The sequence below is a fragment of the Brachyhypopomus gauderio genome, chromosome 7 (genome assembly GCF_052324685.1).
Source record: "Brachyhypopomus gauderio isolate BG-103 chromosome 7, BGAUD_0.2, whole genome shotgun sequence".
NCBI lineage: Eukaryota > Metazoa > Chordata > Actinopteri > Gymnotiformes > Hypopomidae > Brachyhypopomus > Brachyhypopomus gauderio.
Window position 1 is genome coordinate 24,906,274 of NC_135217.1, and position 25,372 is coordinate 24,931,645.

General features: G+C 43.8%; 1 protein-coding gene and 1 long non-coding RNA gene across 5 annotated transcripts in view; both read left to right on the forward strand.

The window, feature by feature from the left end:
* cntnap2a (contactin associated protein 2a) overlaps nt 1-25,372 on the forward strand; it is a 342,082-nt gene that overhangs the window by 151,118 nt on the left and 165,592 nt on the right. For all 3 annotated transcript variants that reach the window (XM_077012789.1, XM_077012790.1, XM_077012791.1), the window contains exon 8: nt 1,153-1,411. In XM_077012789.1, coding sequence (XP_076868904.1) covers nt 1,153-1,411 — 259 coding nt within the window. The remainder of the gene's footprint in view (nt 1-1,152; nt 1,412-25,372) is intronic.
* Nucleotides 19,974-24,850, forward strand: LOC143519404 (uncharacterized). 2 transcript variants are annotated; one of them, XR_013132420.1, is made up of 5 exons: nt 19,974-20,694; nt 21,960-22,096; nt 23,916-24,078; nt 24,364-24,556; nt 24,749-24,850. It is a non-coding gene; the product is annotated as an uncharacterized LOC143519404 (long non-coding RNA). The 2 variants fall into 2 exon arrangements; XR_013132421.1 differs by lacking the exon at nt 19,974-20,694 and adding an exon at nt 21,667-21,755.

A 25,372-nucleotide genomic window follows, 5' to 3' on the forward strand; every position in this document is an offset into this window, starting at 1 on the left:
GCTGTCTGCAAATCTGAGGAATGAAATTTAAATTAGCTTGACATTGATTTTGCTGTCTCTGATCAGTTTGTGTGGAGCTAAGGATTCTGATAAATACATCAACTCTGACCAACGCTACCAGAGACGGACACTGGGGAGCTATATAGAACTTTTAAAAAACAGAAGGAACAGAGAAAACACTCCTGGTTTCTACCTCATTAAAACTAAAAGCATAAATCCATACAAATAAATAAAAATAAGAAATAAATCCCCCCCCCATAAATGCCCATGAACAGGTTTCAGGGCACAGTTTGAGATACACATTTGAGACATTAACATTCAAACTCTGCTAAGTGTGCAGCTCCGACTGAACTTGGCCATGCCATCAGCATCTTTTCGTGTGCGCTGTGCTTCGAAACGGATGAACACTCTTTTCCGTTTGGATATGATGAGACTGATTGCATTCTCTCTATTAGCATCAGAACCGGAGTGCATTTAGCAGGCCAAAATTTCCATTTGGAAAGCAGAGGAGGCAGAGAAGGTTCTGAAAGAGGAGACTCAACCTGCCTCACTTCTCTCTGCCTCGAGCTGCACACACACACACACACACACACACACACACACATCCATGCCGGGGTTACAGAGTGCCACAGCAGGGGATTCAAAGGCCTGAAAGCCCCCATTCCTCAGGAAAGCTCCCCCTGCCCGCTGAACCCAGGCAGTAGGGGCCAATTCAGACCTCGACTTGCTAGCTACTCTTTACACACGTGGGCCGCTTTCCGCCTTTGTGTTGAGTCGAAGTGCTTGGGTTTTTAATACGTGTTGCCATTGCTGCGTTTGGGGATTGAAAACATAAAACACCTCAGATTTTTCTTAAAAGAGGATTTTAAATAGCACATTATGTGACGTGTATGTGTTAGACAAGGGAAGAGAAAAAAGCTTGATTAGAACGTGATGTCTGGTGTGACACACAGTCTGTTGTGTCCAGTCCTCTAGAAGACGCCCTTTCTACAGATCGTGTTGCACTGACATAACATCACTGTCCACAAGCATGAACATGGTAGAAAATTAACTTCAACACATTTTTCTCACTCTCATATTGGCTCCCTCTCAGAGCTCTGGCGCTCACGAGCGCGGGTGTGACTCCTCTCGTTTCTCCCGCTCCGCCCGCAGCGCAACCTGACGTTCTCCTGCGTGGACTCCCACACCTTCCCCGTGTTCTTCAACGCCACCAGCTTCCTGCAGCTCCCGGGACGGCGAGAGCACAGCGTGGTCTCTGTGGGCTTCCAGTTCCGCACGTGGAACCCCGACGGCCTGCTGGTCTTCAGCTCGCTGCCCGACGGCATGCTGGAGCTCTCTCTGAACGGAGGCAAGGTGGAGGCCCACGTGGTGGTGGGGTCGCAGCCCGGTTCCCGGGTGGACGTTGCGTCAGGTGAGGCCCCGGCGCCGGCTGGCTGCTTGTTTCACGCGTCTGACATCAGGTTGCGTCAGTTTGTTTTTCTACGGCTTCTTTCAGGAAAGCACAGCTTAGAGTCCAGCACTTTGGTTATTTAATAGCAAGCTCTTGGATTTCAAATTCATGTCTTTTCATGTGTGTTTTTTAGTGGGGAACTCATGGCCCCTGGTTTCTGTGCTCTCAAATAGGCTTTAAAGTGTCTAAAATATCACCTTCAAAAAAGTCATCCATGCTCATTTGATCTGTTCAGAGTTTAACATTCAAGATATAACAAATCTGAACAAAGTCTAAGCAGATAAGTGCTTCACACCCTTCTGTTCAGTTCGTACTGGGTTAAATGTGAAGGGTTAAATTGAAGATGGCCCTTTCTCATCCTGTTAGAATTTTGGCACCTCTGTAGACGCTGGAAAGAATGCTGGTGATTGGTTGTCCAGCTATTAATTTACAAACGAACGAGCGATAGTAATTCGATGAGAGACTAATTTAGTCGAATCATGTCGACGTTGTTAGTTCTAACTTTATGACAAGTTCTGCACGTTGTGGGTGACATGAATCACAAGCTAGTGATAAATCCAGGCCAGCTAGCATGTTGGTACTGAGCAACATTGCCACTAATGAGGAAATCATCGGCACTTTATCATCCACGCCATTTTCTAGATTAACTTTTAATTAAACTCTGATAATTGTGCATGATGGCTGCTTTCCTAAATAAACTGTAACATATATTTTTAATAGGTCACTGTGCCAATCTAATATCATCTTATTTATTAACCTTATCTAACAAGATTTAATTGCTTGTTTGTGGTGTTAGGTTGCATTCACTGTCCGTGGTTCTGAAGCCAATTTGTCGCTCACAGTTCCTTGGTTATGTGAGCACCCACATGACATGTCTGGTAGGAGGGAGTGGCTGTAATGCATCTTGTACCCTGTGGTTGGTGGTGTGTGGTAGGTGGGTGTGGCTGTCATGCGCCTTGTACCCTGTGGTTGGTGATGTGTGAGGGGGTGTGGCTGTCATGCATCTCATACCCTGTGATTGGTGGTGTGTGGTAAGGGGGTGTGGCTGACATGCATTCCGTACCCTGTGGTTGATTGTGTATGATAGGGGGGGCATGGCTCTCCTACACAGGGCCCCTTGTCTCCGCGTTCCTCTGAAGTGCACACACAGCCGGAGTGTTTATTTGATTATGGAGGATTTGCATTTTGCTTAAGAAATGAGTTTGTGCTTTTGGCGATAAGATTCGCGCTGTGTGCTTGCTGTAGTGCTAAGACTGGACTAGCCATGGGAACAGGGGTCAGAGAGCCAAAGTTCAAGAGTCTTGCATCTCGAGTTTTTTATGCTCATCCATTCAGGATTTGTGAGTGGACGTCTGTCTTTATGTCCTTCTGTCCTTCTGCCTTTCTGAAATGCGTGAACACACTGCAGCAGTGGAACACCTCATGGGACACTGCGTTTCGGCTCCATCTACACCATACCTTGACTAAGAAGTGCCTATTCTGCTTTGTGGAAGTGTTGGTCATTAATAGCACAAGCACCAAACCCGTGTGCTAATAGGCCATTTGGAATTAGACCCATACGTCTACACTGCTCATCTAATACTAAATGGGGTTCCAGCTGTTTAGAACCCTTTATCACTCTTTACAGTAACAACCTCGCCCCAGTCCCCATACCCAGCCTGCTGGATGCACGTAATAGCTTTATCCTTGCATGCTAGTTCTTCAGCTGCTATAAACAGAATGTAGTACATTGTAAATGAGGTTTTCAGTGGGGATCCCTCATGGCTCTCAGATAGCATCTCTGTGACCTCAGATAGGGGCTGAGAAGAATATTTCAAAAGTCATCCATGCTCATTTAATCTATTTATAATTTAATAACGATACAGAAACAATATAAATCATACAAATCAATGTGAATACATCAAACCTGCCAGTGCAGTTAGTATCCTCGGTGAGCATTGCTGGAGAACTCTAGCTTGTATGGTATACACTGATCCATTTTATGTGCACAGGATTGCAACTGTAGATTAAAGGAAAAGATTGAGGCCTCTCTGTGTGTGACAGGAGACAGCAAAGTGATTGTATGTTTGATAGTTTAAAATCTGGCGGCGAAGATTGGGTGGAAACTCAGTACGGTGGAAGGAAAGAGGACAGCACATTAGTGTGTGGCACTGGTTCACCGCATCTGATCCCAGACACACCTGGCATGTCAAAAGGAGGAAAAGAAAAACTGGTGTGGATCTGGATCTGGGATGTTCGGTCGAGAGTGTGATCCTATGTGATCCGGTGACCCAGGACCCTATCACAAGCCTTTCTTACCTTTTAGACTATTTCTACATATGTATTAATTGAGACATTAAGCATGTGTGTATTAGATATGTATGTATGCATACGTCACTTAGATTCCTAAAGAAAGATGTCATGGGAGTGGGGGGCAACTTTATCCAGGTTAGTCTGATCCATGAGCAGAGAGAGAATGGAAGACGGGTCACCCCCACCCAAAGGTTAACCTGCAAAAAGAAAACAAATGTTAACAATTCAGGTCTAATTGTATTCATACTTATTTCTGTTTACTTGTGATGACAGGGATGATGGTATTGTCATAAAGAACTACGGGCTCTGTACACTGACAGGGTTTCCAAGTTTCAGGGAATGCAATCTCTGAAAGTTTACGGCTACTTCTTTAAAAGCTCCTGAGAAGAAGGGCAGAGAAAGAGAGAGAGAGCTCACCTGTACCTGCCTGCCTAGATGTACCTATCAGTCCCAGTCATGTCTGTTTAAAAAAAAACAGTACTGGATTTGATAAAGCTGCTTGTGGTCTCATCCATCTTCAGGTTCTCCCACTCTGGAGACCGAGACCGCTGGTCCCACGTAAAGCCGGACACCCTTCACAGGGTTACACCACATAAAGCCGGACACCCTTCACAGGGTTACACCACGTCCCACACACCCTTAGTGAGTGTAGGCCTTCTTATCCCTGCATTCTGCCTTTTGATTGATAGGCACAGAGTAGGTACAGCATGGCACTGACGGCAACGAGGTCATGGGTTCAGTTCCCATGGGAACACACACCTAATGACAAACTGACAGGTATGTAAGCCGCTCACGCTAAGAACCGTGGACAGATGCTGACGCTGTTACTGAGGAGGCTTGTGGGTGGGAACTGGCATGATCTAAACCTGTATTAATATCCTCCATATCTGAAAACAATACTTTTAACATTTAGCCACAAACCCACAAAGATGCATATTTTGAACCCATATATAACAATTGCTGAGTGGAAGTATTATTATAAATACTATTATTATTGTTGTTGTTGATATCATTATTGTTGCTATTGTTGCTGTTGTTATAAGTACATTGTGCTGGGTTCATTCATAAAGACGCCCAGCACGGTGCCTCTCACTGACTGAACAGGCTTAACTAGAGCACTGGTTTGTTTTTTTGAGTTTGTACCCGAGCTTCACTGACCAGTCACAGATGAAGTCATGCCTGCAATTGTTGAATACAGGGCAGCGTGGCAGGCAGAGTGCCAGACAGAACTGCTCGCATGTGCAGTGAGAACATGTGATCATTGTTTTTTAACGGCCATAACAGTAATGTTGAATGCCTTCCTAACCAGTCTGATTAAGATTATGAATAAAATGTACTTATTCATGTCAGTAAAAATGTACTTTTTCATGTCAGTAACTTAAGTTTTTTTTTTGTCAGTAATTTAAGGTATTTTTTATATTTCCAAATGGATACATGAAGCATAGCGTGGTGAAAAGCTGGAAACCATGGTGATGCTCAAAGTTCAGAGCATTATCCTCCCCCTTCATGTGCAGGACACAAGAGTTAGACACCATCACTGTGGTCAGGTCAAGGCTAGCGGGGCGTCTGAGTGCTGATGTGTTTGGTCACAGGTTTATTTGTATTTATGACATGGACATCTGCCCACTAGATGGGTCTTGCTCTGGTTGGACTCTTAGGACCAAACTCCTTATACCACTGTGTGAACGAGCTGTGTAGTGAAGGCTGAAAGATGGTCAGATAACCTTTGTAGCTGCACTCCCAGTGGGGAATGTTCGGTTTTGGTGTTTATCCAGGTGTTTCTTACAGGACTTTACTTATTCATTTGACTAATTTCACATAATTATTCGTCTTGTCAAACAATTTTTATTTGTATTTTTTACAGATCTTTCTAGAAAGAAACAGAGAGAATATGAGCATACCATTCCAAAAGAAATGCACTGTTGTCATGGCAGCTAATAGTGTGATTCACCTGCAGAAAGCTGCACTTTCATCATCCAGGATCAGCTGTTTCTAAACTCTCGCGCTCACAGAGTAAGACTTGGTCATTTTAGTAGTAACGGTCCACTGATATGGAACATTCATTTGTATATCAGTTGAACACACTGCCTTTTCTTTTTGTGTGTAGTGTTTGTGAGTATCTAGTATCAACAGGAAACGGGGAATGGGTGTTTTGAAACCCTAGCTCTTCTAATGTGTTTGTTTGTTAGTCTTTTATGGTGTTGGGACTTTGTTGTTGTTTTTTTTCCCCTCATAGTAATGGGTGTTGAGAGGACTGCTGAATATCAAGTCCAAAACCAAAATCATCAGGGTAGTTGAAATCGCCAGAGATAACCAAGGCTGTAAAACAGCAGTGATAAGTCACATGACTGACAGGTTGATGAATCACACTGATCCTGGGCCACTGTGTTAATGCAACAATGTGTAACAAAAGAAACGGAAACCTCAAATTCGCTCTGCATGGTGGATTTTGTTTTCTCATTACAATACGCAGTCATTCGTATTGTGACTGATGCCTTCAAGGTGTGTGAATTGTCCTGAAAAGAGACACGAAGAATCGCCTTTTCTGTCAGACTGCCGTACCAGTGTCCTAACCCATATTGATCCTCATCCATACCCGAGTCTTGTTTCCCCTCCAGATATATGGAGCCTTTTGGATTTTTATGAATTTTCTAGACATTGTGTTTTGGTCCTAAACACTTTGCTCCCTGAGGTAATGAGACGAACAGAGCAGAACAGTACAGCATTCTAATCACAATAAAGAGAGGACGGAACAGTACAGCACTATTATCGTGGTAAAGAGAGAGGGGAACAGTACAGCACTATTATCGTGGTAAAGAGAGAGGGGAACAGTACAGCACTATTATCGTGGTAAAGAGAGAGGGGAACAGTACAGCACTATTATTGTGGTAAAGAGAGAGGGGGACAGTACAGCACTATTATCGTGGTAAAGAGAGAACGGAACAGTACAGCACTATTATTGTGGTAAAGAGAGAGGGGAACAGTACAGCACTATTATCGTGGTAAAGAGAGAACGGAACAGTACAGCCCTATTATCGTGGTAAAGAGAGAGGGGAACAGTACAGCACTATTATCGTGGTAAAGAGAGAACGGAACAGTACAGCACTATTATCGTGGTAAAGATAGAGGGGAACAGTACAGCACTATTATCGTGGAAAAGAGAGAGGAAAACAGTACAGCACTATTATTGTGGTAGAGAGAGAGGGGAACAGTACAGCACTATTATCAGGGTAAAGAGAGAACGGAACAGTACAGCACTATTATCGTGGTAAAGAGAGAACGGAACAGTACAGCACTATTATTGTGGTAAAGAGAGAGGGGAACAGTACAGCACTATTATCATGGTAAAGAGAGAGGGGAACAGTACAGCACTATTATCATGGTAAAGAGAGAACGGAACAGTACAGCACTATTATCGTGGTAAAGAGAGAGGGGAACAGTACAGCACTATTATCGTGGTAAAGAGAGAACGGAACAGTACAGCACTATTATTGTGGTAAAGAGAGAACGGAACAGTACAGCACTATTATCGTGGTAAAGAGAGAACGGAACAGTACAGCACTATTATCGTGGTAAAGAGAGAGGGGAACAGTACAGCACTATTATCATGGTAAAGAGAGAGGGGAACAGTACAGCACTATTATCGTGGTAAAGAGAGAGGGGAACAGTACAGCACTATTATCATGGTAAAGAGAGAGGGGGACAGTACAGCACTATTATTGTGGTAAAGAGAGAACGGAACAGTACAGCACTATTATCGTGGTAAAGAGAGAGGGGAACAGTACAGCACTATTATCGTGGTAAAGAGAGAACGGAACAGTACAGCACTATTATCGTGGTAAAGAGAGAGGGGAACAGTACAGCACTATTATCGTGGTAAAGAGAGAGGGGAACAGTACAGCACTATTATCGTGGTAAAGAGAGAGGGGAACAGTACAGCACTATTATTGTGGTAAAGAGAGAGGGGGACAGTACAGCACTATTATCGTGGTAAAGAGAGAACGGAACAGTACAGCACTATTATTGTGGTAAAGAGAGAGGGGAACAGTACAGCACTATTATCGTGGTAAAGAGAGAACGGAACAGTACAGCCCTATTATCGTGGTAAAGAGAGAGGGGAACAGTACAGCACTATTATCGTGGTAAAGAGAGAACGGAACAGTACAGCACTATTATCGTGGTAAAGAGAGAACGGAACAGTACAGCACTATTATCGTGGTAAAGATAGAGGGGAACAGTACAGCACTATTATCGTGGAAAAGAGAGAGGAAAACAGTACAGCACTATTATTGTGGTAGAGAGAGAGGGGAACAGTACAGCACTATTATCAGGGTAAAGAGAGAACGGAACAGTACAGCACTATTATCGTGGTAAAGAGAGAACGGAACAGTACAGCACTATTATTGTGGTAAAGAGAGAGGGGAACAGTACAGCACTATTATCATGGTAAAGAGAGAGGGGAACAGTACAGCACTATTATCATGGTAAAGAGAGAACGGAACAGTACAGCACTATTATCGTGGTAAAGAGAGAGGGGAACAGTACAGCACTATTATCGTGGTAAAGAGAGAACGGAACAGTACAGCACTATTATTGTGGTAAAGAGAGAACGGAACAGTACAGCACTATTATCGTGGTAAAGAGAGAACGGAACAGTACAGCACTATTATCGTGGTAAAGAGAGAGGGGAACAGTACAGCACTATTATCATGGTAAAGAGAGAGGGGAACAGTACAGCACTATTATCGTGGTAAAGAGAGAGGGGAACAGTACAGCACTATTATCGTGGTAAAGAGAGAGGGGGAACAGTACAGCACTATTATCATGGTAAAGAGAGAGGGGGACAGTACAGCACTATTATTGTGGTAAAGAGAGAACGGAACAGTACAGCACTATTATCGTGGTAAAGAGAGAGGGGAACAGTACAGCACTATTATCGTGGTAAAGAGAGAACGGAAGAGTACAGCACTATTATCGTGGTAAAGAGAGAGGGGAACAGTACAGCACTATTATCGTGGAAAAGAGAGGGGAACAGTACAGCACTATTATCGTGGAAAAGAGAGAACGGAACAGTACAGCACTATTATCGTGGTAAAGAGAGAGGGGAACAGTACAGCACTATTATCATGGTATAGAGATAGGGGAACAGTACAGCACTATTATCGTGGTAAAGAAATAGGGGAACAGTACAGCACTATTATCGTGGTAAGAGAGAATGGAACAGTACAGCACTATTATCGTGGTAAAGAGAGAGGGGAACAGTACAGCACTATTATCATGGTAAAGAGAGAAGAGAACAGTACAGCACTATTATCGTGGTAAAGAGAGAGGGGAACAGTACAGCACTATTATCGTGATAAAGAGAGAAGGGAACAGTACAGCACTATTATCATGGTAAAGAGAGAGGGGAACAGTACAGCACTATTATCGTGGTAAAGAGAGAGCGGAACAGTACAGCACTATTATCGTGGTAAAGAGAGGTGCTTAGCTTACCCTGACCTAAAAGTACCCACATTACTGCAAAGCTTGCCCAGTTTATACAGATCTTTCTGTGGAAGGTCAAAAAGAAAGTGGAAGGTGTTGGCTGCTGAAGTGATAACGCTCATAGCTGACCACTTAAATTATACTGGCTGTTTCACTTTGTCCAAGCTCCTTGGTTTAATCATAGTTTCTCCACTTGCCCAGGATAGTGGTGGTCAGATATATATATATATATATATATATATATATATATATATATATATATATATATATATATATATATATATATATATATATATATATATATATCGACAGGGTATATATATATGTGTGTGTGTGTGTGTGTGTGTGTGTGTGCGTGTGTGTGTGTGTGTGTGTGTGTGTGTGAGAGAGAGAGTATGTATGTGTATGTGTGTATATGTGTGTGTCACACACTATCCAATCTTATAGTGAACCGAACAGCCATAACATTAAAACCACTGACAAGTGACGGGATTATTTTATTAAAATTGCTCCCGTGAATGGTTGGGATATATTAGGCAGCAGGTGAAGACTCAGCTCTTGAAGGTGATTTCTTGAAGGTAGGAAAAATGGTCAAGTGTAATGATCTGAGTGACTTTGACAAGGGTAAAATAGTGATGGCTCAACTCAGAGCGTCTCAGCAGGTCTTGTAAGGTGTTTCCACTATTGGTGTTTCCTTAGTCTAATCTCAGCACTAGAGCTCATGAATGTGACTTAAGTCAAACATTACAGTCCAACAGAGCACGCATTTCAGCCATTCATCCCTGACAGTTACTATTTGATTTTATAATTTAATCATTTGTATTTGCCACTTACATTTTTCCAGGATTCACGCCATTCAGTATCTTTTCACGGGGTGTCAGCAGTAAATCAACAGCTGTCACTATAGACAGATCCTCCTGCCCCCCCCCCCCCCCCCGATCTGTCATCAGTTTGTTTCACTGCTGGACTCTACACTTATGATCCCTTGATGGTAAGATTTGCACAAAAGAATCATATGTCATGCCTGTGTTTATATTCACAGACCAGAAGGAAATGTGATCACAAATTGAATATTTTTTAAGTTCCCTTTTGCTCTCAGAGTAGCCCTTAACTCTGCAAGGGGGGCGTAGATTGCTTTTTATTGCACAAGCCATGTTTCTAAGTGATGGAGGAGGCCATGCAGAGAATTAAGTGGAAAGAGATGCAACTCAGCTATTCTGTATGTGTCTCAGGAGAGGCTCCTGTGCAGTGTAACAAGGTCGTGAGCAGACTTCCAAACAGGATTCTGGATGAATGCTTGGGAAATGTCCGTTTGTTTGGCTGGAGGAGTTTGTTTATGAAGGGCTTCAGTGCCAGAGCTGAGTGCACCCACCGCCGCTTCCTCAATATCCTGGTCATGTGCTTCCAAGCGGAATGAACAGATGTCACAATCAAAACATCTGCCGTTCTTCTAAACCGCCAGGACGTTCAATTCCAGAGCACCGCATGCATGTGTAATCAGACACTCCAGTCAGAAGACGCTCAAATGCTGTTGGGTCGATTGACCTCCCTGAAAAAGGTCAAGATCCTGACCAGTTTTAATGAAAGCGGTCTTAAACTGTTTCATGTTCAGTTGTTGTCTTCCACCGTCTTCAACAGTGTTGCCTCTGTAGTCTTGGCCGTTACTCTGAATTAAAGAAATGTTGCTGGACACAAGCGAAGCTCTCACTAACTCAGATGCCCACTTAGAAGATTTTCCTCCTTCAGAGTCCGCCTGGGTCATGAAACACCTGAAAAAGTAGAATCTGTCACTCTGTGGCACCTGGTAGAAACTCAAAATCTATTTTCCTTTTAGAGGTGAACAGGAGCAGAGGTCACACTAGCTCTAAATTCATCTTAGTTATAATTACACTAGTGTTGTGTTGTTTGTTTATTTGTTCATCATTTTATTATGACTTTGCTCTAAATGAAAGGCCAGTAAATGTGCATTTTAAAAAATTTGCATAATTTGGAACATCCCATTAGCAGCAGGCTAAGTTAAAAGGCTAATCAGGGCATTTGAACAAGATGGTATTTTATTTTTTAGTTTAGTCTTTAGTTTAGTTTTTTTTATTATTTCAGTGTGAGTAAGAATCAGAAGTCAAAGGCCTGAAAGTTTCCAACACATATTGCTATTAGAAACTCTTAACAGGGTGAGATTAAAGCCCATCCATAACTACAGTGTAAAACGCTTCCAATGTGACCTTCTCTGATGGCACAATGTGTTTTTTAGGTTTTCTGAACCTCAGCGCTCCTGACAAACCACAGTATATCATACTGGTGTGCCAGTTAAAGCACCACCGTAAACCACCCTGGCCATTAACATTTATTTTCCAGGCATATATGCATTTTATATCTGCCATAAATGGCTCAGAACCCTTTGATGTTTCCCTATAGCACCTGCAGCTTGTAAGCTGTGTCCTACTCCACAAGCAGACGAGCAGAGGTCAGGACACACAGGCCCCACCCACACTTACTCAAAAAATGAATCCTGAGTGCATTGGCTGAGGCTGTTTATGGAACAATGTAAACACTTTTTTAAAAAAGCATTTAAATCTGATCATAATCCGTTTGCATCATGCACATGCAAAAGAACCGGGTCTGTTTTAACAACCCTGAACAGAAATCCCTCTAAAATCCTTTGTCCTTCTGGATGAAAAAGACCCGTTTGGGATTTTGATTTTACCACCGCGCCCATGAAACAGCTGCTGGCGTCCTAGCCGGGCCGCTGGGACACAGGTGTAGCAGACGGACATAAATCCAGGGAGCGAGAATCACTGGGTGGGTACAGCTGAGTGGTGATTTTGGGTCCATCTTATAATGAGTGTGAGGAGTATCTGATTAGCATGTTTGCATTACACTGACTTTCACTGAGTCTGTCAAATGCAGTGTGAGTTGTTAGGACAGACAGTTGGTCAATTTTCTTAAATATGTTTGGACTGTTTTAATAACTTAATCCTCAACAATCATACTTATTGCTATCTAAGAAACGCTCACCAAGGACCTTTGTGAAAGAGATGCACTAATTATTATAATATTATTACATGAAATTGGATTATGTCCCACTACAAATACCAGCCTCTGGTATTTGATGTAGTTCTACACCACTGTAACGCGTGGAGGAGGAGGTACGGTGACGAATAATGTAGTGAAACACAGAACGTTTATTAAACAAAAAAGACGTTAAGTTCAGCGAGATAGCACAAGCACTTCAGGTGAACTCACACAGGCACGAACTTTAGACATAGACGAGCACGAGACTCGCCATTAATTAAATAGGTGGTGAACACATTCCCCAGTGATCACGAGACAGGGCACAGGTGAAACTAACGAACACGCTCACAGACGACCCACACCCACGGAACTACAAACGTGGACATAACTGCACGCAGACGACATAACGACACGCCCACAAGGAGGGGTCCGGAGCTGTCACCGTAACAACCACACTGACGTAGTTCTACACCACACTGACTTGCACACTACACTCACACATGCATACAGGGGAAATGGGCCTGGAACCTCTTCCGGGTCCAGTTCCGTCACACAAGCTACGGAACCATGGACCGGACCTCTCTGCACGCTGCAAAAATGAGTCACTCTGCCGCTCTCAGTCTGTGCAGCAACACTGTGGAAAGACTCGCTGTCTAAAGGACAAGAGAACATTCTCCTTCACCTGTCAAGCAAGGCTGCCCACATGGATTTATTGTGTGTGTGTATAGGCATGTATGAATGCCACAGTAGTAATTTGATATTTTGTGTGTGCGCGTGTGTGTGTGTGTGTGTGCGCGTGTTTGTGTGTTTGTGCATGTTTGCATGTGCTTGTGTGTGTGTGTGTGCATGCGCATGTGTGTCTGTGTGTTTGTGTGTATGTGTGTGCACATGTGTGTGTGCTCACGTGTGTGTGTGTGTGTGTGCCCGTGCATGTGTCTGTGTTTGTGTGTGTGTGTATGTGTGTGTGTGTGTGTGTGCGTGTGTGTGTGTGTGTTTGGGTGTGTGTGTGTGTGTGTGTGTTTGGGTGTGTGCATGAGTGTGTGTGTGTGTGTGTGTGTACCTGAAGAAGGTCGGCTTGGGAAAGCAAAGCTGATTAAGCAGGTGGATAAGCGATGGGGCCCGGCTGATCTGACAGAGCCCAGGTCGCCCACGCAGAGTTAACACGCGGTTTCATCCCCTCGTCATTATTCCGCCACACTGGCGAGTACTAGCAGGGTCTCCAGGGGCCAAGCACAGGACAGGGTGGCAGTGCCCTCTCATGCTGCTGCTCTGTAATTAGGTGCAGCTCTGGGGGCTGAGTGCAGTCAGGTCATGAAGATGAAAAGTGAGACTACACTTCCCATAAGTCATCTCTTTACTGATTGTAGTTACTCGCACCACTGAACATGGACAACAGTACTACTACTTCTACTACTACTACGCGCACACACACACACCCACACACACACACACTCACTCACACACGCATACATACACACACACACATCCACACACACACTCCTGCCTCCCCATATCTAGCATTATGGCTGTGTGAGCGGCAATGGTGAGTGGAGGTTGGTCTGTAGGCTGGTCTACTTTTGTACACGTCGTACTCTGATTGCTAAAGCTAGCTTGCTGCGAGTGGCACATTCATTCATTCATTCCAAACCTCAGTGCCACGGAGAGGTCACATTTCAGCACATTCACAGTCTCTGCACTGTTTATCATGTCACTCTCATTAATTACCTTCATTTCCAACTAACAGTGCCAGAACACTAATCGTCCCGAGTCCACTAGCCTGAGAGAGACTGTGTGTGTGTGTGTGTGTGTGTGTGTGTGTGTGTGTGTGTGTGTGTGTGTGTGTGTGTGTGTGTGTGTGTGTGTGTGTGTGTGTGTGTGTCAGAGAGTACAAGTCAAGTCACGAGTCTTTTGGCTAGAGTCCAAATCAAGTCTCAAGTCAACACCAGGATATGCGTAGGTACAGGAGATACAAAATAAATATTTTATATATTTCCTTCGTAGCTCCTATTGTATGCTGTCCCCCATTATCGGCCACTTCTATTGCGTATTGTCTGTGTATCTTATACCGTATAAAATGTAAACTCCCGTGTTAGAATGAGATTTAAACTTTATTTTTTTAAAATCACCTCAAAACTAATTTTACGTGCTCAAAAGTGTATAGAACGCATCACTTATTTTCGTTCCACGACGGTTATACGTAATTATTCTTAATATTTAAAATGTAGATGATTGTTTGGTGTTTGTTCACAAGTGGCTACTACGCTAATTGGCAACAGTGTCTGGCCATAAATCTCCCCTCTCAGGCCACCTCCTCTCAGGCCACCTCCTCTCTGAGACCGATCTCATCCCCGAGACCAGGAAATGAGGATTTCTTGCATAAGAAATTAAGCATGGCAGATCACGAGATCACTCCTCTGCATTCGCCCCTACTACAGAAATAGTGCACTATATTGTGTCAGCTAATGGTAATAAGTACACTATTTCTGTGATAGGGAGCAATTTTGAATGCAGAGATGGGTTATATTATATTATATACACTACCGTTCAAAAGTTTGGGGTCATTTAGAAATTTATTTTGGAAAGAAAAGCAGTTTTTTTTTTCAATTTAGCTAACATTAAATGCATCAAAAATACACTCTATACATTAACCCTGTGCTAGAATAGTCATTTAATGTGGTAAATGACTATTCTAGCTGTAAACGTCTGGTTTTTAATGCAATATCTACATAGATGTATGGAGACCCATTTCCAACAACCATCACTCCAGTGTTCTAATGGTACATTGTGTTTGCTAACTGTGTAAGAAGGCTATTGGATATTTAGAAAACCCTTGAAAACCCTTGTGCAAGTAGGTTAGCACAGCTGAAAACAGTTTTGCTGATTAGAGAAGCTATAAAACTGACCTTCCTTTGAGCTAGTTGAGAATCTGGAGCATTACAATTGTTGGTTCGATTAAACTCACAAAATGGTCAGAAAAAAACAACTTTCAACTGAAACTCGACAGTCTATTCTTGTTCTGAGAAATGAAGCCTATTCCATGCGAGACATTGCCAAGAAACTGAAGATTTCCTACAATGGTGTGTACTACTCCCTTCAGAGGAGAGCACAGACAGGCTCTAACCAGAGTAGAAGGAGAAGTGGAAGGCCCCGCTGCACAACTGAGCAAGAAGACAAGTACATTAGAATCTCAAGTTTGAGAAATCGACGTCTCACAGGTCCTCAACTGGCAGCTTCATTAAATAGTACCCGCAAAACGCCAGTGTCAACGTCTACAGTGAAGAGGCGACTCCGGGATGCTGGCCTTCAGGGCAGAGTGGCAAAGAAAAAGCCATATCTGGCTAATAAAAGAAAAGATTAATATGGGCAAAAGAACACAGACATTGGACAGAGCAAGATTGGAAAAAAGTGTTTTGGACAGATGATTCAAAGTTTGAGGTGTTTGGATCACACATACGAACATTTGTGAGACGCAGAACAACTGAAAAGATGCTGGAACATGGTCAAACATGGTGGAGGTAATGTGATGGTCTGGGGTTGCTTTGGTGCTGGTAAAGTGGGAGATTTGAACAAGGTAAAAGGGTTTTTTGAATAAGGAAGGCTATCACTCCATTTTGCAACACCATGCCATACCCTGTGACCAGCGCTTGATTGGAGCCAATTTCATCCTGCAATAGGACAATGACCCAAAGCACACCTCCAAATTATGCACAAACTATTTAGAGAAGAAACATGCAGCTGGTGTTTTATCGGTAATGGAGTGGCCAGCGCAGTCACCAGATCTCAACCCCATTGAACTGTTGTGGGAGCAGCTTGACCGTATGGTATGAAAAAAGTGCCCATTAACCCAATCAAACTTGTAGGAGTGACTTCTGGAAGCATGGGGTGAAATTTCTCCAGATTACCTCAGCAAATTAACAGCTAGAATGCCAAAGGTCTGCAATGCTGTAATTACTGCTAAGGAAGCATTCTTTGACGAAAGCAAAGTTTAAAGTAGAAATTTATTTCCAATAAAAAAAAAAACATTATTTCTACCTTGTCAATGACACCTCTTGCCAAATGGAGTTTAATTTATTATATATACCGTATTTTCCGGACTATAAGCCGCTACTCTTTCCCCCCACACTTTGAACCATTCGGCTTATAATGAGGTGCGGCTTTTCTGGAGCACAAAGTGAATCAGGTGGTAGGTCAAAGTTGTAAATCAAAGAAGAAAGTGCTAATTTTCATTTAGCACATGCAAGCATCAGGCACGACGGAGAATTTTTTTCAAACCAACATGTGTTGTGCCGAATTCCGACTCCCCGGCAGAATCCGACTCCCCTCGTTTGCTCACACATAAAGACGCTACAGATTATATTAGGGAGTTACAGTGATTATAACTTAGTCCATTGAGCACTCTAGTTATTAACTAGACTTAATCACACTAACTAGATATTTAGACATAATACTGCTGTACTGCGAAGTCGTGGTCAGAGGTGAACTTCGGTATAGCCAGTGTGTTTTTTATTTAAAATAATTAACACCCTTGAGCCAGTGTGTCTTTGGACATAGATAATGCCATTTTCTGTGATGTATAATTAAAGTGTAGCTCTTATTTATGAATAGAAACGTAAAGCAACAATATAATCTGTAGCGTCTTTATGCGCGGATAAACGAGGGGAGTTGGAATTGGGCACAACACCGGCTGAAAGACAAATCTGTCGCACATGAAATGCTACAGGCACCATTCGGAAACTGATCAGTTCAGTTAAATGTATTCAGTTCAGTAGATATATGTGGCTTTTAGCCCGGTGCGGCTTATACATTTTCCATAAAAAAAAAAAAAAACTTTGTAGGTGTGGCTTATATTGAGGTGCGCTCTATAGTCCAGAAAATATGGGTAATATTATGAGTTAATTATATTAGAATTAATATTTATATATAAATTGTGACGTGCGGGCAGGGCGAAGGACGAGACACGGGAATCCTTGCATTCGTGGCAAACGTCACTTTTAATAACAAATTACGGTTGCGCAATAGCGCACGAGCAACACAGAATAATCACACAACGTGCAGACTTAGACAACGACGAGCACAGGACACTGCGCGAGCGCACATTAAATAGACAAACCACATTAACCCCATGTGATTACGAGACGATTCACAGGTGAGACTTATTAATCACACGACATAACCATAACCACGTATATCCACTGACGCAGACAAAGCACGTGGACAACGTTTACACACGCCCAAAAGGGAGGGGCCGGGGTCCTCAATGTGACAGACGCCCCCTCCAAGGGCACTACCCGTCACGGGGTGCCAACAGGACTGAGTGCCCCGAACCCACGACGATGGGCGGATCCGAAGCGCTCAGTCCTGCGTCTGGGAGGTGACCGCCCTCGGGGAAGCATCCGCCACGGACCGCCTAGAACACCCTCCCTGGGAACACAGGGGAAAAGACGTTAGACAAACACAACGGAACAGATACAAACACACAAACAGGCACGCTTACACACATAGGCACAAACGGGAAAAGGGGGTTTGGTAAACATACGGGCAGACTTACGAACACTGGCACACACACACATGAAACAGGCGCCAGGCTGCGCGCCAGGAGGAGGGCGAGTAGGGGAGAGAGACCGGGAGCTGCTGCTGCTGCAGGTGCTGCGGTGGGCGGTGCTCCTCCTGCCTTTGCTGCAAACCCTCCACCGGGTGCAGCGCGGTTGGCCGACGCGCCGGGTGCAGCGCGGCTAGTCCCTCCCCTCGGTGGGCCATATGGGAGTCCGTCCCCGCCCCGCGATCGCCCTCTGGTCCCGGCGGTGGGAGTGTCCTCCTCCATAGCCTCCTCGCTGCCACGGCTCCAGCTCATGGGCTGCTCCGGGCTGCCACCCCGGGAACAGTCCATATCGCTTCCTGGGGAGCTCTCGGGGAATGAGCCCGCCTCCGGACTCCTCCTCCCCTTCACCGTCCCGGTGGAGAGCTCCGAAGGGGGTGGACTCTCCTCTTCCTCCTCCGTGTAGGACCCATCATCCGTGCGCCCGGAGCCACCCGAGCACACGGACGGAGGGTAGTCCTCCTCCTCCTCCCTCTCACCGTAGTCCACGGTGGAGGCGGAGTCCTCAGACGGAGGGTAGTCTTCCTCCTCCTCCCTCCCACCGTAGTCCACAGTGGAGGTGGAGTCCTCAGACGGAGGATAGTCCTCTTCCTCCTCCCCCTCGCTTGGCGAATCCTCCTCCCCAAACTCGCTCTCTGGAGTGCTCTCCGTCGAGCAAAGCACGAACGCACCCATCCTCAGAGGCGAGGGGTCACGGGAAGGAGAGGGGTGTCGCTCTCGCCATATCCGCCGTGCCTGCTCGAGGAAGTTGTCCGCTATCTCGGGGACGGAGGATTCCCGAGCCATGCGCAGCATATAGGCGCATAGCGGGTCCTGCTCCATGAGCTCGGGGTTGGCGGTGGCTTGGCAGCGCTGGCCAGGAGAAGAGGCGCGATGGCGCCGCTTGCTGACTCGATTGCCCCTCTTCGGTCGGGTGGCGTAGCCCGGCATGGTGTCTCACACGGCTCGTCGTTATGTGACGTGCGGGCAGGACGAAGGACGAGACACGGGAATCCTTGCTTTCGTGGCAAACGTCACTTTTAATAACAAATTACGGTTGTGCAATAGCGCACGAGCAACACAGAATAATCACACAACGTGCAGACTTAGACAACGATGAGCACAGGACACTGCGCGAGCGCACATTAAATAGACAGACCACATTAACCCCACGTGATTACGAGACGATTCACAGGTGATACACATTATCACACGACATAACCATAACCACGGAGTTCCACTGACGCAGACAAAGCACGTGGACTACGTATACACACGCCCAAAAGGGGAGGGGCCGGGGTCCTCAACGTGACATAAATGAAACTCCGTTTGCAAATGTTTGCACATAACTGTATAATATAACCATGTGTAAGAATAGCGAGTTTAAATCATTCCTGCTTTCACTCCTGTATATCTGAGTGTGTATGTATATATAACATTTTTTACATATTGTAAATAAATAAATAGTAAAAAAAAAAGACACTTTTCTAGGAAAAATAATATTATACTACACAGAACAGAACTATCTTCGTGGTGTACTGCATCCCATCATGCAACGCTCCGTTCACGTGACCCCGTAGTATGCTTTGCTTTTGTCGCATACTGGAAACTGTACTGCATACTACTACGAGGACCAGTATGCTGTATCCAGTATATACTAAGTCCAGTATGCAGTTTCCAGTATGTAGTAGGCTATTTCGAACAGAGCCAACCTCGTTTTTTACATTTGACTTTTCTCTCCAATTTCCCGCTTATGATAAACGTTGTGATACGTCACGAGAAAAGGGGCTGTGTCCCAAATCACCGAAGCGAAAGTAAAGAATAATGGCAAAATTAATACCCAAAGAATGTATTTTTTTATAACTCGCAAACAGTGCCTGGATAATGGACTGAAACTTATTGTCATTTTGGACGAGTCCGAGTCGAGTCGAGAGTCATTAGGGATGAGTTTCAAGTCAAGTCTGAAGTCTTTTTGTAGACGACTTAAGTACGACTTCGACTCGAGTCACTCACTCGAGTGCCCATCTTTGTGTGTGTGTGTGTGTGTGTGTGTGTGTGTGTGCGTGGGTTTGTATTTATCTCTTCATGGGGACATCATTCTGTTTACACACCAACCTTATGGGGTCACAAAACATCATGGGGACAAAAAACCTGGTCCCCACAAGGGGGACCCATTAAAATGTATAGAGGAGGTTGTGGGTAGACGCTTCCTGCTCGATTTAGCTTAGGCCCATGAGGACGGTTTGGACCTAATTTGTGTGTGTGACGCTGTTCTCCACAGTGGCCTCTATAGTCTGAAGTTGGTATTGCAGGGGGCGGGGTAACCCCCGCCCGACTAACACACTTTGCATGTTTAATTTATGCATATCCGACCTACGGCAAACACCCTAACCTTGATCACAGTTGTGAAGGTAAAATATAGTAAATTTTGATCCAATAAATATAAATTAAATTAGATTCCAGTGTATTTTACATGATCAAGTCTACTTTAGATCAAGTCTAATTATTACTTAAAGTAATAATCTGAATAAAATTGTTAACTTGATCGTTTTCATGATCTAACAAGCTGAGCATTCAGCAAGTCAATATAAGTACTTATTTTGTGCTGACATATGGCATAATAATTCCTAACATGTGAGTTACAGTCAAAGTTATGAGGTTTGTCTGAGAAAATTGCAGTTTTAATAGTGTATTTAAGTACACGAAAAAGCCGACTTGTGAAATCTTAAAATGGTGGATGTAGTTTTTTGAAGTTGCTCTCACGGACCGAAAAGACTAATACAGGAAGTAGAAGAAGACTACAACTCCCATCATCGCCATTAGTTTCTCATGGATCGTATGTAAGCCTAATTGCTATTTTCCTCGACTGTCTTCATGACAGGTAAGCACATATTTTACTAGTTAAACTGGTTTGATTTCATTCATGTATTAAAACAAATATGCGCAACATTTCTTCGTCAAGCAGTGTATGCTTTTAAATATATGTAGTAAAATAATAATTAAAAGTAGATGTCTATTCCAACTAAACGCAGCTAACCAATTAAGTATTCCCTAGCCAGTGCAGAAAACCACGTTTTAACAGGTCAAACTCAAAACTTTATTTTGTAAAAGTCCAGTATTGCGAGTATGTGCTCAACTATAAAACATCGTTTTTAAATGTTCGACATGCACAGCTCTAGGTCTGAAAGCTTTGCTAAACGTTAGCTCAGGTTAGTACTTCCCCATTGTATGTGCAGTAACTTAGCTAGATGGGGGTGATCTGCTGAGTGCGGCCGGGTGAGCGCGGTGGTTTCTACAGATTCGCTGCTCAGAGAACACTTTCTGCAGCGGCGTATTTTGTATTTAAACTGCTGTGATTTCATTCATGTGTTTAAAAACGTTTGGTTATCCTTAAACCAGTTACGAAAGGGTTGCTATGCAATACGTATTGGACCATAGTTATTATTAAAAACAAATCGTTTCACCTCGTTTATAAGACGAGACAACGCTGTAATATTGCAGCGGTAGCGAAGGCGAACCTAGCTAGATGGGGGAGGGGAGCGCTTACAGAGCTAGGGTTAGGGTTACAGAGTTACTCCTCAGAGAACTTTCTGCAGCGGAGTATTTTGTATTTAAGCTGCTGTGATTTCATTCATGTGTTTAAGAGTTTTGTTATCTTTAAACCAGTTATGAAAGGGTTGCTATGCAATACATATTGGTGCATAGTCGTTTAAAGCGGATTCTGTGCTTCACCTCGTTTATAAGACGAGACAACGCTGTAATATTGCAGCGGTAGCGAAGGCAAACCTAGCTAGTTGGGGGAGGGGAGGATCTGTGCAGTGGGGGAGGGGAGCGCTTACAGAGCTAGGGTTAGGGTTACAGAGTTACTCCTCAGAGAACTTTCTGCTGCGGATCAGACAAACGAAACCATAGTGACGTTGGAAATGTTAGGCAGCCTACCTGGTCCGTTTGTTTTTCCATCAACCAATACATTGTGTGAATGTACTGCCTTTCCTTTTCATCTCATTATGTACAAAGCACCCTTGAATGTGATAATATTAATATGCTCCTCCATATTATATATTCATATAGTGGAACTGCCTGTGTTTATATTTTTGTGCTTTTTGTTTAAAACTTTTATGAACTTTATTATTATTTTTTATTTAGATTTCATCTCAATACATTACAATAAGAGGTAAAAATGCCACGAAGAATTAGCCCACTTCAAGATGCCATAAACCATGTGGTTACAATGACTGATAAGACATCAAAGATGGATGTGAAGTACATTAATCCACAGAAAGGTACGTTTAACCCATTTAATTTTTCCCAGACATGAAAATATCCAAATCTTGTGTATTTAGTAACCATGACAAATAATTAGTCATTATTTTTTCATGTTTCATGGATAAGTAGGAGTAAAAGTGGTGCGGGAGGTGTAGTGATGGATGGTGGAAAGGGTTTGTGAGGTTGAGTGATGGATTGTTGGAGTGGGTGCGGTGAGGTGGAGTGATAGATGGTAGAGGGGTGGGAGAGGTGCAGTGATGGATGGTGGAGGGTGTTTGGGAGGTAGAGTGATGGATGGTGGAGGGGGTTGGGAGGTAGAGTGACGGATGGTGGAGGGTGTTTGGGAGGTAGTGTAATGAATCAAATCAAATATATTTGTATAGCGCTTTTCACAACACATGTTGTCACAATGCAGCTTTACAGGATTTACAAGTTTTAACAATCATGGTCGTATAATGAATGGTGGAGGGTGTTTGGGAGGTAGTGTAATGAATGGTGGAGGGTGTTTGGGAGGTAGTGTAATGAATGGTGGAGGGTGTTTGGGAGGTAGTGTAATGAATGGTGGAGGGTGTTTGGGAGGTAGTGTAATGAATGGTGGAGGGTGTTTGGGAGGTAGAGTGATGGATGGTGGAGGGTGTTTGGGAGGTAGTGTAATGAATGGTGGAGGGTGTTTGGGAGGTAGTGTAATGAATGGTGGAGGGTGTTTGGGAGGTAGTGTAATGAATGGTGGAGGGTGTTTGGGAGGTAGTGTAATGAATGGTGGAGGGTGTTTGGGAGGTAGTGTAATGAATGGTGGAGGGTGTTTGGGAGGTAGTGTAATGAATGGTGGAGGGTGTTTGGGAGGTAGTGTAATGAATGGTGGAGGGTGTTTGGGAGGTAGTGTAATGAATGGTGGAGGGTGTTTGGGAGGTAGAGTGATGGATGGTGGAGGGTGTTTGGGAGGTAGTGTAATGAATGGTGGAGGGTGTTTGGGAGGTAGTGTAATGAATGGTGGAGGGTGTTTGGGAGGTAGAGTGATGGATGGTGGAGGGTGTTTGGGAGGTAGAGTAATGGATGGTGGAGGGTGTTTGGGAGGTAGTGTAATGAATGGTGGAGGGTGTTTGGGAGGTAGTGTAATGAATGGTGGAGGGTGTTTGGGAGGTAGAGTGATGGATGGTGGAGGGTGTTTGGGAGGTAGAGTGATGGATGGTGGAGGGTGTTTGGGAGGTAGAGTGATGGATGGTGGAGGGTGTTTGGGAGGTAGTGTAATGAATGGTGGAGGGTGTTTGGGAGGTAGAGTGATGGATGGTGGAGGGTGTTTGGGAGGTAGAGTGATGGATGGTGGAGGGTGTTTGGGAGGTAGTGTAATGAATGGTGGAGGGTGTTTGGGAGGTAGTGTAATGAATGGTGGAGGGTGTTTGGGAGGTAGAGTGATGGATGGTGGAGGGTGTTTGGGAGGTAGAGTGATGGATGGTGGAGGGTGTTTGGGAGGTAGTGTAATGAATGGTGGAGGGTGTTTGGGAGGTAGTGTAATGAATGGTGGAGGGTGTTTGGGAGGTAGTGTAATGAGTGGTGGAGGGTGTTTGGGAGGTAGTGTAATGAATGGGGGAGGGTGTTTGGGGGGTAGTGTAATGAATGGGGGAGGGTGTTTGGGGGGTAGTGTAATGAATGGTGGAGGGTGTTTGGGAGGTAGAATGATGGATGGTGGAGGGGGTTGGGAGGTAGAGTGATGGATGGTGGAGGTGTGTGGTGAGTGGGTAGGTCATCACTTTAGTATTTAAAACCATAGTGTTTAACGAAGAGTGCTTTAATCAGTTTAGTGGTGAAACAACTTAACACAACTTAATATTTTTGCAGGACGTGGTGTCTTCTCCTTAGCTCCGTTTTCCAAGGGTGATTTTGTGGTTGAGTACAGGGGTGATCTGATTGATTTTAGTGAAGCTCGGCGAAGAAGAAAACTCTACCACAGTTCATGCACTGTGTTCATGTTTGACTTCAAATGGAAGGGGAAAATGTGGTGGTAAGCATCTTGTTTTGTCAGTCATTTAAAGTCTGTTAACATTGTATATGTGAAAGGATGTCTTGAAGGAATGAAATAGAAGTGGGTTGTCTGAATCTTGACATTGAAATAGCACATGCCATCTTGTGTGGTCAGTAATTGCTTAATGGTGTTTTTAGTACATGGCTTTTCTTAAAGAAACCTTCAGATAACAACATAGCTGTGGTCTTGACTCACTGTGCATATCACACAGGTACACACAAAGGCTTCAATTATCTTTTTCCTGTTTGTATCTCTTTTGCAAAGTATTGATGCTGCAAAAGAAGACGGGTCATTTGGGAGGTTGGTTAATGATGACCACAAGCACCCAAATTGCAGAATGAAGATGACTGAAGTGGAAGGAAGGCCTCATCTCTGCCTTTATGCCATAGAGGATATAAAAGAAGGAGATGAAATAGCGTATGATTATGGAGGCAAAGACTGGCCATGGCGAAAGAAGGTTTGAGTACTACAAGTCTAGGCCTGGAATTCATTTTTTGTTTCTAGATATTGTAATCATTGTTAGTTGATTCAATTTCTGATTTACCTCATTTATATCCTAAAGTGTTGATATATATAAACAGCATCTTTGAATTATACAGCATCTCTTGTGATTTGCTCACACTTGTCCAATTCTACTATATATTTACAGATGACTGATAAGGACACACATTTTGAGAGCAATGCTCAAGAGAACAGGCAACAGTTGGAGTCGGGCTCCACTCTGGCTACTTGTTCCTCAGCACACGAACCGGTAGGTTTCTCGCAGTCATGCACAGATGTTTCTTAGGGTGCAGTACATCTTTTGGTTACATGAAGGGCTACTTTTCAGTCTGAATATTGTCAACTCTGAGGTTTGTGCCTTTACACTATATGGTATGAGAAACTCAAAGTGGAAAAGTATACTTTGATTGAGCTTTGATGTTCTAAAACATTACATTTTGTCTGTTTTGCTTTTTGTATTTGATAACCTCACGGAGTCCCCACATTGTAGGTTTTGGTCAAATTAGTGTGAATGAAATAAATATTGATTGGATGCTCTCAGTTCAGTGTCCCCACAAGTCACATGGTCGCTAAAAGTGTTAAGCGTCCTCACAAAGAACGTTTAGTGTTTGATGTGTTTAAGCCCTCTTGATTGTTTTGCAATTAATGTTTACTACAGTGTTTATATATCGGAATGATTGTTAGGGAACTGTAAGGCCAGTCTGTTTTTAATGGTGAAATCATTTACTTTGAGAACTACAAGTCTAGGCCTGGAATTCATTTTTTGTTTCTA